This window comes from Egretta garzetta, unplaced genomic scaffold, assembly GCF_000687185.1.
Source record: "Egretta garzetta isolate BGI_Z169 unplaced genomic scaffold, ASM68718v1 scaffold147, whole genome shotgun sequence".
Taxonomy (NCBI): Eukaryota; Metazoa; Chordata; class Aves; order Pelecaniformes; family Ardeidae; genus Egretta; species Egretta garzetta.
In genome coordinates, this window is record NW_009260173.1 from 1225552 (window position 1) to 1240220 (window position 14669).

Genomic DNA, 14669 nt, shown 5'->3' on the forward strand with positions numbered 1-14669 from the left:
ATGCAATGGGAGTGCACCATAGGACATTTCTTTGGGGATTTGAAGAAAAGATACTGAACCTTTTTTTTAAAAACAAACAAACAAAAAAACAACCAAGAAAAAGTCTCTTGGGCTGAGGGTGTTACAAACACAGTAATCTTTTTTCCATCTGATGAAAACTGGAAACTGGAGACTTATAAAGAATGAGATAAGAGTCCTCGCTAAGGAAGCACTGGCAAGCTCTGCTCTAAAGCATGTAAACAAACAGCCCCTCTCAAATGGGTGTCTGAATTCCAATGGATTCTAATTATCTGCTAAGACAGATAGAGAAGAAAAAATACTGATATAAAGAAAATCTGGACTAAAATATACATATATGCTGTAATTTCAGAAAGTTTTAGCTTCTGCCAGTGGCAGGTACCGAGTAAAAGATAAGGTAGAAAATAATGAGCTTCTGTTATTTGTATCTGAAGTTTAGAAGCGACATATTGTGAGTGAACAAAAGCTGCGCCATAAAACAGGCACTGCACCGAAATAAGTCTCGGTGGAAATGTAAAAAGCTGCAGGGTGCTACAGAAGATGCAGTGTCTTCCAGGCGAGAGCGCCGTTCAGCAACGGAGTTTTAGAGCCACTGCTATTAGTAGTATGTAAGATTCCAGGTTTTTAACATACATTTTAATTGATAAACCATCACGTTTAACCTCCTATTCCAGTCTTTGGTCTTATGAGAAGGAGACTTCACGGTAGTTTATCTTCATCAGGTATATTGCCTGCTAATTCCTACACACTCCCACCAACAAAAATACGCTTCTTTTTAATTCACATTGCCGTTAATGACAGCAGCAATGGAAGTTTGGAAGCTAACATTTTCTCCCTTGTCAGCATAACTACAAGAAGTTTTAAATGACAGATTTCGTATTGCAAATTTCACTCATTAAGACCAAATCCAGGCCTTGGAGAGCCTCCCCACGCTGACCCCTGGGTGAGGGATGAAGGGTGCGCTCCCCTCCTCCCCTTCCCTGGTGATCCTTGTGGGGGCTGTGAGATCGCCCAGGATTCTGAGCCTGCGCGCCGCGCTCCGGCCGCGTGTCCCCTCTGTGGCCTTAGGAACAGGAGCAAGGTCAGGCGCCCGCTGTGTCCCGGGCTGTCTGGGGCACCTGCAGCACCCGGTTACACCTGCGTTCCCCACGGCAGGCGCTGTCGGGGCAGGGATCCGGCAGCATCTACCCCGTATATCGTAATGAGGACCATGGTGCAGAACTGTGCAGCTGTGTCCTCACCGAGTGAGCTGCCCAGCTCCATCCCTGCAGGCGTAGTTGGAGCATCCAGTACTGCCGGTGCACGCCGAGTCAGTCTCTGCTGTTGGGAGCCCTCCTTGTTGCATGTGCGCGGGCCGCCCCCCCGCCGCTGGCTCCGAGCCGATGCTCCGGAGGGCCAGCAGCCACCGGGGCCCTGAGCGCCACCACCCCCGGCTCCATCCCACTGCTGCCTTACCTGGCTGCGTTCTGAGCGGATGCGCGAGGTCCTCGGGTCAGGATGCAAAGCTCCTGGAGGCGTCGGTGTGGTCCGGAGGCTGTACTGAGCTGTCCTCGTAGACCTTCGTCAGTCAAATACACGCCGCACCCACGTGTAAGAGATCACAGTAACCTACTTGGCAATATTACGTGCGGGTTAGATCAAAACCGGGCTGCCCAAAGCTGAAAGCCGGTATAAAGACAGAGATTCGCCGTCTTATTACATCGTTAAAAAATAGCTAGATTCTGCTCGAGCAGGGACTACAGGCCAGAGACTGACAGACAAGAATAAAATAGCTGGGAATAAATTTTATGTAGCTATTTTCTTTCTCCCTCAAATGTGAATGCTTATGCAAAACACATTGCTGTAGATTCACTGACAATAAAGAGGGAATCATTATACGAGTAGTAGGGTCTCAGGGGAACACTTCAGCCAAAACACACTCTGCAATAATTTCCCACATCTTAGTTGAATAAATTAATTTATGAATTTTCCATGAATATGTTCAATGTTTCTCCCCTCATACATTTTATTGCTCTCCATATACATTTAGCAACAAATAACAGAGCTGCTTTTCCATTTGCAGTAAAATACTTTAGAGATGTTTATGTGGGCCTTGGGGTTCGTAGTAAACAAATGCAGTTCAAGCACCAGGGAGGTAGCAGAGAAACGTGAAGCTTGGCAGGACCAGGGAGCTCCACCAGGAGAAACGCTCAGCAGAGAGTCGAGGCACATCCAGCCACACTGCCAGTGAGATGGCTGCCCTGAAATCAGGGGGACCAGCCCCAAACTGGGGGACTGCTCCGGTGAGCGCTGTGTTGAGCCACTGCAAGGAGCTTCATGGCTCACGTCTGCAATGGCCGTCACGTCCCTTCGGTGCGGGAGACAGAGGTTGTATCATTCCCTCGTTTAATATGTTTTGTCCTGTACTGTGTATCTTTTAATTTTGATGTGAGAAGCAGATGAGGATGGCAAAAGAAAAGAAGGCATTGGGGGTTTCTCCACAAAAATAGAAATGCAATGTCCATGATGTGGAGAAAGCCAGCAGGCTCCTTCTAGATCCGGTGGCAGAGTAGTCCAAAAACTTCATTCTTTCTCCACAAGACATCTTCCGTGGCCACTGTGCCTCTGGAGATCCCTTAGTTTGGCTTAGGCAATGTCATTAAATCCGAAGTTGAGCGACTCGTGTAGGTTATTACAGTGAGGAAGCGCACCATCACGTGGAAAGTACAGTATCCCCATGTTTTTCTTTGGGAAAGGGAAAACCAGTTACATACGTGATTAGGTGTTGAAAAGAATCAGTATGACCCTAATTTAATATTTAAAATAGTGGAGTTCTACTATCTTCCTCCCCCCGCACTGAGCTGCTCCCCCAGTTCCGCATCTATACCAACCGACATCCCACGCCGGGACGGCGGGAACGTCACGTGCTTAATCAGAGGAGTAAGCGACCTCCCCTGTGGTGGCACCCTTGTGACCTTCAGGTTTAGCTCTCCGCCTGGCCCTGCACACGCAGATGACAGAGAGCGCCCTTTTTGAGCCGTTTCTTTTTTGGTTCTCATGTTTACCTATCATAAGGCAAGCTGAGGAAAAACTTGCCTTGCTGTTTCCAAGTGTAAAGCTCTTTCTTAACTGCACGTAACAACGGGCTTGAAATAGGCCTTACCATCTTAAAGGTGGTATTTGAAGTGCAATTGCTAATGCTTAGATACATAATTTACATTTATTATGCATAATAAAATATGTAACTAATTGATGTTCTGTAAGGGATTAAATGATCAACTCCAGCTGCAGGAAGAAGATTTATGCCTGTGTTCTCAATAGTGTATTGACTATTGGAATACACTGCGGAAAGAGTCGCTGCCTTCAGGACCGTGTGCTCAGAGAGCGTTCTCCTTCCTCCCGTTCTCCTTCCTCCCGTTCTCCTTCCTCCCGTTCTCCTCTCCTTCTGCTGTGCTTGCCCTCGTGTTTGTCTTCTGTCCAGACGGCATAGATTAAGCAAGTGGACGTACGGAGGAAACGGATGACAAATAAGCACTTCTGTTCCTGACAGCCCCATGAGAAATGAGGGTGACGCGCGAGCCAGGCTTGCACGCGTTGGTGCGTGGCCGTGCCGCTTCTCCATGGGAAGGGCAGAACATCAGACAGCGCCTGCAGCCACCAGGGTGCATGGGCGTTCGGAATGGCCGGGAGATAAATGTCAGCAGAGTAGGATGCAGGCACAGGGTAATGGTCTCCTACTGCTAGATTAAAGCCTGGGCAAAGATGAGACCTTTTAGCAAAAACAAACAGAGGCGAAGCCAAGATATTTGCAGTAATTTCAAAGCAGGAGGCATTTATCTTGTAACAGCATCCTGCTCTGTTCTCTTGGCTTCCACTGCACCAAAACAACAGAAGATGATGCTGTGATTTTCCTCCGTGGCTGTTGCTATGTGAGCTCCAGTTGCCCTCTGCATCTCCCTTGGGTAACGCCGCGGTCTTGCGTTGTGTGTCCCTCGGCCTGCAGAAAAGCTGCACGTTTCAGAACACATTGCATCGCACTATGTAAGCATGCTGGCCTACTTTTAAATGAAAAAGAATTAATCTGTAATAAACCTCAGGCTTATCAAAGGGATTTTACAGCCCAGCATTTCCAATTTCCCCTGGTGGGAGGCAGCCTCTGCAGGGAGGAGTGCCAGCCTCAGGGCTGCAGGCAAAACTCCCCCTTGCATTAAAAGCCCTCGGATTCTGATCTGGTAAAATCAGTGCTTGAGGAAGACAAAAAACGGGATTGAATTCAGTTCATTAGGTATCAAGCCAAAGAGAACGCCTCGCACATTTTTGTTGCTGCTTCTGTGTGCTGTTTTCTTTTACTCCAGTTTATGGAGTTAGTCCAGTCTCCAGCAACCGTGCTGCTGGGCACAGTCTGGGAAAAAGAGCCTTGGGAACTGCAGAGAGGACAACTGCGTGGGCACAAAGCTCTGGGAGGCGAGTCCGCACTAAAATATATGTATGCAAATAGCAAAGGCTATGAATAGCCAGTGTGTTATAAATCAGGGCTTTTTAACCAGCGCACTTCTGCAATATTAATTCTTCTGAGTTTTCTCAGTCATCCAATGCCGCACACATCCTGCCCTCCCAAACAGTTTGAATGCGGGGATTGTCAAGAGGTGCTGTAAATCCCATCTGCTGAGCTTTTAGGGAAGGGAACAAGGAACAATACACGGATCTAGGGAACTATACTGTCCTGCTCATAGTTTAATCTTCAGTTTTACAATTTTGGTGTATTTCTGGAGTCAACTGCATGACGAATGGCTCTTTTTAGGGTTGGTGCTATTAACTGTTACAGCAATTTTTAGTTATTGGTAGGAGTCATTTAAAATTTCCTCCTCGCTGAGAGAAGCAGGCATGTTGAAGGACCGGTCTCATCAGCTAACGAGCTGATTTCTTTCAGTTCTCGCTGTCGTGAGGACTGGTGTCTCTTCAGGGGTGTTATTCAGACTAAGCCGATCATTTGCAGTGGAAGTTGAGAGCTCCCAGCTCCTCAAAAGACCAAGCTCATCAATCACTACTGGTAACAAGTGACAGAGGGCACGATTTCCCACCCAAAACATGGTGACGCAGCGTAGGAATCACAGGGGATTCTGGAGCTTTCTGTTTGCTTCCCAGCTTTGCCACTGATCTCTCAGGTGACCTGGAAGAAATTGTTTTGACTTTCTATGCTGCAGATTCCATATATTTAAGCAGGGAATAATAACAACGCTTAAAGAGGCACATTGAGACGCGCCGTGCAGAACTCCGCGTAGGAAGTAGCTCTCATTGCTGTTAGCTGTAATATAAAACAACGGCATTGTCAATAGAGACCCAAGTTTTGCAATCTGTCCGATGCCATTACTGCTAAATGCAATTTCTCATTTAATCCACAGCTGCTGCTTTTATATCTTGTCCTAATTCAAAATGTATTCTTGCATTTTTTATGATTCTAGTGCAAGCTGGAGTTTCATGCATGTACTTCTGGCAAAGCCATCACAGCTCGATGCGAAGGGCCCTGCCCCTGCCTTCCAGGACCTGAAAGTTCAAAACACAAGACAGAGAAGACTGGTGAGTTGAGCTATTAATGGAATTATAGTAGATTAACTGATTCCTGCTATGTTCTCAGAAAAATGCCAGACAGACTTTTCTTAACCTGTAGATTTTATATGGAACGCTTTCTGAGAAGGAGCTAAGGTACAGCTAATCCCTTTGGAAACAGGTAGTGCTTTCCAACGTCTTAACTGCTGCAAGACTAACACCCACTTGATAGAGTCTCATAGGAAAACTGAGTTCTGGCTAATGAGTCTCATTTTTGAGTGAAAATATTTTGAATGAAAATACTGATTCATCATAAAAGAAGATAGAAAGGAAAAAAATACTGCTTGATGGTTCATTACTCTGTAAGTAAAAAGAAAGAATCAGTAGCCTGTGTGTTAACCAAAAAGTCATTTCAAGTCAAGCATATAGATTACACGGGATCTGAATTACCATTTTTATCCTTACTGTTATTAACGTTATCATTAGAAGTCAAATAAATGTATATATGTATCTGTATTTATATATGAAACTGTTTCAACTACAAACTCCTTGCAAATAAGGCTTTCTAACACCGGAGGCTGAATTCTTGGCACCAACGGCCCCTTTCCCTGCCAGCTCCCCGGGGAGCTCTGTTTAGGTCTGTAAGCCCAGGGAGCTCATTCGCTCCCCCAGGTCTTTTCCAAGGAAGGAAGCACAAGCTGCCTTGGAGCGGCCTCATCCAAAAGGAATTAGTTCTTGCAAAAGAGACTGACTAAAAGCAAAACTCCAGCAGCAGGGCAAGTGCCGCAGCCAGGTTCTGGCTATGAGTTTCCACCCTGTTATGGGGAAAGCCCCTTGGAAGGGCAAAGAGTTGTTGTTTGTGGCTGTGATTTCTTGACCCGAGTGCAGATGCTCTGGTAGGAGCATCTGTGGCAAAGTGAATACTAGGGAATTGCAGGGTTAGGGTAAGGGTTGGACTTGACGATCTTAAAGGTCTTTTCCAACCTAAACGATTCTGTGGTTCTAGCCTGGTCCCCCCCCTCGCAGGGAGGGTTAAGTGCCCGAGAGCTGCTGGGCTCCTGTCTGCGTTAGTAGCTCACAAAGGCAAAGCGGTGACTTGCGCAGGGTTTGCTCTGTCACGTAGGCAGCAAAATGTGGTTATTTGCCTTGTGCACCGCGTGGAGCGTAAAAAAGGGGAAGCTTTGACAATGCTCGGTTTGACCCAGAATATCTGAGACCCTCTCTTCGCTCCCCTCCGCTATGGACACGTTCCAACAAGTAGCAGACACAGAAACAGGAAAAAAAGCTCAAACAGCGCTTGCTTTGGTTAGTTCAGGTCCTGGGGCTTCAGCTGAAAGCACTGCTGGGCCTGCTGGTGGTGGTCCACGCGCTGTAGCCTCTAGCACAGCGCCAGTTTTCACGTGAAGCCTCCATCTGCTCTCTAGAACAAGCAGTGATTCCTGAAAATTCAGGTTTATCCCATGTTTTGCAAACCACAGACGTTTTTCTGCATAGCTCTCCAACTTAGATGAAGTATTTTAGATGGCAAGTTTCTAAAATCAATATATAACCATAATATTGCTTTATGTGGCTTGAATCTTTTGGTTACAGAATACCCACTGGCAAATTACCGTATTCATATTTTCTATTTCTTGTAGTCAGGCACAAACATATACTTTTCATCTCATAAGCTGCTCCCTATATGCCCTCTTTGTTGCCCTTATCAGAAAGAGGATCAGATTAATAAATCTTCAGTGACATTTTAAGCTTACACTTTCATTCACACAAGAGAAAAAAGATTCTAATAACCCTTATCTTGATAAATGCAATTTGACAGGGTATCTGTATTCTGAAGCCCATGCTTTTGTTTTGCTTGACTCGCAACTTAACTCCAGCCAACAAAGCATTAATTTAATGGATTAGGTGATCTGTGGAGCAACTTCCCTGAAGGCTTTCTCAAGAGGCCAAACTTGAGCTAATGGACCCTCTTGCCATTGCCCCGGTGAGGAGGGTGTTAAACGCCTCCATTCTGCCATCTTCGGGGTGGCACCCCCCCTTGCCAGGGTGTCAAACGCCTCCATTCTGCCATCTTCGGGGTGGCACAGGGAGAGTGCTCTGCCCCTTGGAGGAGCACCGTCCCCTGGGCAGTGAGGGACATCATTGCCAGGCATGCACACAGAGATTCAAAACACCGAAGGCACCGGTCACCTCCCGTGTCACATGTGTGCCAAGAAACCGCTCGTGAGACCAGTTATGGCCTTGTGAGCAAGGTACTTGTACAGGCGCGGGGGTGATTGGGGGGGTGCATGTGCATGTGAAAAAACAATAGCAGTTTAATAATTGTGCACCAGCACTGCCTGTTTCTTTCTGGGGTTACGTGCTGAAATCTCATGTTTGCCAGAATTTGGCCCTCGGTGGTCTGATGTGGTTTTTGGGGCACAGCCAGGGTGTGGGCAGCGCCTGCTGTCGTGCATCGGCCTGTGCCTGTCTGAGCCACGTCCAGCTCCTCGGGGGCAAAAAGATCCTGCCCAGGAGTAAACAAAAAAGGATGGTATATCCATGGGATTCATTAATGATAGCATCGTTTGAATTAAAGCTTATACTGTGCTTTTTAGCCACATATTCTGTACCACTGCATTTAGGGGCAACAGGCTAAAAAGCAGCTTCCTTCCTAAACTGTCATGAGTTCCAAAAATAAACCAGGAGCAAGTCCACTGTTGGTGGGGCAGTATCAGTCACCGCACTAGGCTGTTCTTTTTCAATGCTGGCTTTGCCCACCTGCAACCAGTCAATCTGTAGATCTTCCCTGCACGTTCAGCAAGTGAAATAGCAGCAGCTTCTGGCCTTGTGTTTCCAAATTTAGGGATCCAACCACTCTGTTAGGGAGCAAACCTCCATGGAGTTCATCAGAGAAATGCCCACAAAAGGATTTGGTATTGAATCCCAAATAATCAATAGCGAAGGGGCTTTTGAACTTGATTTCTCTTAAATTCCCTCTTGGATCTTTAAACACGCCAGTACCGTGTCAGTTAAAGACCTCCTTTAACTCACCCCCTCGGCCTCCTTTCTTCAGGCATGGTCTCTTCATCTGCCCCCTGAGTGTAGTGGGAGTCTCAAACTGAATATTTCAGAGTTTTTCAGTCTTTAATGAAGAGCTCCCAGGAGTTTCCATGAGAAGACATGAGTAAATTCTGTACACCGGTATAAATTTTACCCAGGTGCAATTTTAGCAGCATCTGAAGAGGGATTCGGTGCTGCGTGTGTCTGCCCTTTGCAGCCTGGAAGGCAGCCAGCTTTCCTCAGCTTTATGGGAGAATTATGGATTCTAATTGCTGAGCACAAGACATTTCCGTCGCACTGCCTTTCCTAAGATTCCCTTGTTTGCTCAACAAGTAGCGTCACCTGGCTTTGGAGAAATAAGCCCTGGCCAGTGTCCCAGGTGACGTGTGTGTGGTGCACGGGGCAGGCGCGTGGCAGAGCCTGGCCATCGCCTGCTGCCTGGCCGTGGCCGCGCTCGGGTGCCCCCCCCTCGTCACACCTCCCCGCAGTCTGGAGCTTCTGAGGAGCATTTCGGTTAGTGGTACCTTATCATAGAATCATATCATAGAATGTTTAGGGTTGGAAGGGACCACTAGTGGTCATCTAGTCCAACCCCCCTGCAGTGAGCAGGGACACTGCTAAACTAGATCAGATTGCTCAGAGCCCCATCCAACCTGGCCTTGAATGTAAACCTTAGCGTCTTCCCTGGCCTTCACACAAATTTGTTTTATTTTCCTCATGGAGTACTATAGTATCATGAATTTTGCTGAATTGGTATAAAATCAGTAGTTTGATTTCTTATCTAAAAATTTGTATAGAAGAATTGTGTTGACGGTTGGGAGGCTGTTTCTGCTCCGTATTTAGTTGCCAGGTGTGTGAAATCCATTCAAATAATCTTAAGTAGAAAATGATAGAGAGCTAAACCTCATGCCTCGTGCAGACATGGCAGTGGAAAAATACGAAGGAGAGTTACAGTGCAAATGCTTCCAGCAAAATGGAAATGCAGCTCTTGGAGCTGCTGCATGAACTTTTTTAAGCCCATTATACAACAAGGTTAAACGTATGTGGTTGCGAACTTCCCATTTGAAGGCAGTTTGCATTAATCTTTACACATTCATTCAATCATATTCAAATATTATTCCATAATAAATTACTTTCAGAAATTAAAAATGGAAAGGAACATTTAATTTCCAGAGCACTGTAATTCTAAATGTCATGACCTTTTTTTATACGCTTGTGAATAAAATTGGCAGCAGCATCAAAGAAAAGCAATCTGCGTGTATGTGCTTGGAGGTGACAATTGACTGCGGTGTCTGAGTCGCATTCCTTCCTCCTCCCTGGGCTCCTTCGAAAACGTCTCTGCTTTGAGGATGAAAATCAAGACTAATAATCATGTTAAAAATTGGAATTCTTTTTATAGTGCTAACCGGTATTACGGAGACGTTCATAAAATAACACAACCGCTAGCAAAAGAAAACTACAGCAGAATGATTATCTTTAATGGCAAATAACAACAATATAATCTTTCTACCATGAAGTTAAATCTCTGAAGAGATGGCAGGATCGTGTTCCTCATTTTCTTAAGTGGAATTTTGAGTCGGAGTCTGGGAGGTAGAAAACGGGACCCTGCGAGGGTGCTGATGGAAGACTGAAAAGGCGACAAGCCCTAATGCTTTTCCTCTTTTCTTTCTGAGGCCCGTTTAGATTCTTTTGGTTTATCAAAACACTTGATAGGCTTCGTTCTTCACAGCAGTCCCCCAGCTTTACAATATGCCTCCATGATAGCCGCTGATTTTCAACTTGGCTACCCGGAGACAAAGGTTGAGCTGTAATCTGCCCCGAGGTTAGCTGCCCTTTCGGAGTGTGTGGCCTTTTAGCTAACGCTATAAAATGAACAAGGCTGTAATCTCAACAAAAGAAAAGGGCTGGTAACTGGCTCTTAGGGGCACCTAAACAACAGAAGTTATTGAAGACACAGAGTCGTGTCTGCTGGTGGTTTTCAGGTACCTCTTCCCAAAAGCTCTGCGATGTTAACTAGAGTCCTCAGCAAGCGTAACTTAATGTATTAGGTTTGTGTAGCAAGGTCTTGGTAGTGGGGGGGGGGCTATGGTGACAGTAGCTGAAGCTTCTAAAACCCCTCAATAAACAAAGGACTTCAGACAAGAAACAATCAGTTTTAGTTCTTCAGAACCTCCTGGCAAGGGAAGAGATTTCCCCTTGGATGTGCAGTTCGTTCTGTCAAACAAACATGATGCAATGGTTGGGGCATCTCTTGGCAAAGGTGAGCTCGTAGCTGCAGTAACGTGGGTCTGTCGGCTTCCCCCCGCCTGCTGACTCCCGTTCGTTGCGCAGGTTAGCGGTGTGCTAGCTCAGGCAGGATGGCAAATGTTTAACAGCATGTCGGGGCCTTTTCTGACCCTCCCCTCTGTGTGTTTTCTAAGCAGCTGAGTGCTATGCTCCCAGCATACGAGTCTTCATTCGTTGCCATCAGGGCTGCAGAGCACTGGAGCGTGAACAGATGCTGTAATTCAAAGTTGGCTTAGCCCTATATGTGCGTGGTGTCTTTTCGACCTTGCAGAAATGCCCAAGGCAACTTCTAAGAAAATGCTATTATCTTGATAAGGGAAATGTAAGGTCAGTAGGCAGGAGAAAATACATTCATTTATACTGAGTGTTGTTTAAATTTCTAAAGGGAACCAAGAGAACATTTGCAAGTTACAGGAATAGGTCTGGGCAAGCTCCATCAAGAATGTACCTTGTTTAGGGTACAGTTTAGGTTATGAATTGTAGCATTTACCTACCAGCCCTACAGGGTGTGATGGATGAGAAGGTCCAGTGTTCCATTCCTATACAAAAAAAAGCACTCAGTGCATGAAGTTCATTTGGAGAAATCACCGTTTTGTTTCCCAAATGAGTTGTATCGCTTCTTGTGCCTGAATGACTGACAGCTAGAGGAATTGCAGGTCTTGGAGCTAAGTCTTTCCTTTGAAATCCACCTTCTGCAAATATTTCAGTTTCAAATTGCTATTCACAAGTTTTCATGACTGCAGAGTACAACATTTTAAAGTTTATGAAGATGAAGTGTGAGTCACGAACATGGTTGAGTTGAAATTGGTTCCTGGGTTTGATTTCCCAGGAAATTTTTCCTTTTGTGGCTTTAGCTTTGAAAAAAGATTTCTGATACTGAATTTCCAGGTAGGTTTTTAAATGTCCTCTTTGAGTCTCAAACACGGGGAATGGTACAACAAAAACATCCTAAAATTAAGATTACCGAGAGTTTCAAAGCTTTAGTATATCTCATTAAAACTAGGAGGGTTTTTTTCCTGTTTTACAGAGGAGGAATTATGTTTGTTCAAACCAAAGAGTAACTTTCAGTTCAGGGCAGATGGAAGGATGTGGAACATAGGGATGTGTGTTCCAGACACTGGCACGCTCCTTCTCTGGACTTCATCAGTAAAGAATAAGATTATTAGCTCAAAACCCTGCAGGATCTGATAACTTTGCTCCAAAGTTTTCTGTATGAATACTGCAATTCAGTGTTTTAATTTGTTACATGATGAAACTACCTTACCCGAGTACATTTGAGTCACTAAGTATCTGTAAATAATAATTATAATAATTATTACTATTATTGTCACTACTGTTTTGTCTGCAAGCTGTCCTACAAGGAGATCAGTCTTCATTATTCCTTTCCTGAAAGCATGAAAGGTTAACGTTTTTCATTTCTGCTAGATATTGTCTGTGAGTGGTGAAGTGGCTGCACCCAATTAATATTTGATTAAAAGAAAGTGAGAAGCAGGCAAGAACAGATACCTTTGCTCTTCATGAATGGCTGCTGCCATCACCCTCTCCTTGCAGAAGCAAAAGCAAATAGCTTCAAGACTGAGGCAGCAAAATCAAGTTCTTGATGGGGTCAGAAGAAAGAGCAAAGTGGTGGTGGCGGGGGACGTTTTGTTCTGCTGCTTGACCTCACACGCGTCTTCCTTTTGTGCGCCAGAGAAAGGCAGGACCTTCTGAGGGAAGGGCTGCACATTCTACGTGTACATATTTCACAGGAAAACTTGTGGTTTTGTAGGAGTGTTATGTTAAAGGGAATGGCAATCTGAGAGCCAAATGAATAAAATCTCCAGATGCTGAAAAGGAGTAGAGCAAAAAAGCTGATGATGTGAATGAGAACATATTAATAGGTTGATACACAAATGCTAGTTTTTCCTGATACTTTTTTATATTCTTACTCCACACCACTCCAGTATCTTCTCCGATGTCTGTGAAGTAGGTGTGTTTTATCAAGACTCATATGCACCACTAGCCTTGGAGTAGCTCGGGAAGGATCCATGAAATGCAAGTCCTTTTACTCTAGCTCCAAAAGAGGGTGATGCCCTTCCAAGAGGTTTGACTGAGAGGCCGCTGGGCCCAACTCTTTGCCAAAGGAAAAGATTGTGTGGCCGATACTTAACCACGTCTACAAACTACAGAGGATTTCTTAGCAAGGGTTGGTGTTCGTAACTCACTACCTGGGTAGGAAGGTCTCCGTGTGCTTGGTACATATAAGGCTCTTCCTGGTCAGTTTTGAAAATCTGATCATCCTGAAGCATTGATAACTGAGCAATAGATGTTGCTGAATGGGAAACATTAAAACTGCTGCTATTTATATCACTTACATTCATCAAATCGTACATCTTCTTTGCATTGATTGCTAGGCTAGCTACATATAGCAAGGTGATCAATAGTAGTTACTGTTCCCCTTCAAGTTCAGTGAAACATCTTTAATCAATGTAATTTAACCTCAGAAACATCTAGAATTTTTGTAAAGACTTTGCTGTATCATAGAAGTGAGGTGGAAGGAATTTCCATGGCGTACAATTAACATGTCATCATGCAGAACAGTTTCAGGTACTGCAAAAGCCGTGCAGATAAATCACTTGCAGAATCTTCTAGGTTTTTGTTAGGAAATTAGGACAGCTCTTGCAAGGCCTTATGGTAAGTAGCTGTCAGGCTTGAGAAGTATGGTACTTCCCCAGAGAAGGCAAGGACGAATCATGTAGACCAACTCAGAATTCAGATTATTTTGTAAGGCTTCCTCTTAAATATATTTAGTGAAAGCATAAGAATGTAGAAAGACACAGTATAACCGTGTAGGCAAAGTATTGCCCCATTCGGTTTCAAAATCAGCTGATAGAGGTGGAAAGGGTCACCAGTTTTCACAGGGGCTGCATGCATCAGGATTTGCTCTGTAATGGGCTTCCCTCTCAGTTTATCCAGCTTTTAATAGTCCTTTTTTGAGGAAAAGTTAAGGCTTGGTGTCTACATTCCAAAGGTAGCAAAAAACTTTTGGAAGAAAAGAAAATTAAGGGTACGGAATGTAGCCATCAATAAAGACAAGCCACTAGTCATGCCAGGTGCTACACATGGTACTACACGTCATTAGATTTAAAGTAGGCACTGGACTATCATTTTGAACCTATGCATTTTTCTAGGTCCTAGCAAATAATTCTCAGTAATTTTTTGAGAAGCTGCACTTTTTCCTATAGTGATAGCTGAAAGTACAGGCGTTTCCTGGCTGGTTTCATTGTTTGAAATTTTAAAAAAGGAAATTACTTAATTATGAATTCAAAGCCCCATTTGTGCTGTGAGTTGAATCTTGTCAGCGCGAACACTTGTATTCGGGAGTTCCTGCTTGAGTACGTAGGCCCCCTGTCTTTGATGAACGAGGTAACCTGATTACATTTAAAGGTATCAATATTTATAAGGCAAGGCCTTTAGCTATTTGAAGAATTAATGTGGTATTTTTCCTGTTCGCAGCTACAACTGACTGTGACTGTATCATTATTTAAAAGCCCAGCAGACGCGGTGCTTAGGGCCAGGGTTTAGTGGTGGGATGGCAGGGTTAGGGGAACGGTTGGGCTTGGGGAGCTTAAAGGGCTTTTCCAACCTAAGCGATTCTGTGATTTTATGATTAGCCAACACATGACATGAACTGTAAACTTTACAATTGACTAAACAACTCTCAACTTCTTTTTCACAAACATGTGAGCATCATGCTTTAGGAGGTAGGTGTGAACAGTCTAATGGTGTAGTTCAAGGGCTCAAACCTTCACAAGGAAAGA

At 44.7% G+C, this 14669-nt stretch overlaps 1 protein-coding gene across 1 annotated transcript in view; it reads left to right on the top strand.

The window, feature by feature from the left end:
• The window catches only part of SPOCK1 (SPARC (osteonectin), cwcv and kazal like domains proteoglycan 1), a 312440-nt gene that overhangs the window by 243468 nt on the left and 54303 nt on the right, over positions 1-14669 (top strand). The window contains exon 6 of the mRNA XM_009641751.2: positions 5460-5574. Coding sequence (XP_009640046.1) covers positions 5460-5574 — 115 coding nt within the window. The remainder of the gene's footprint in view (positions 1-5459; positions 5575-14669) is intronic.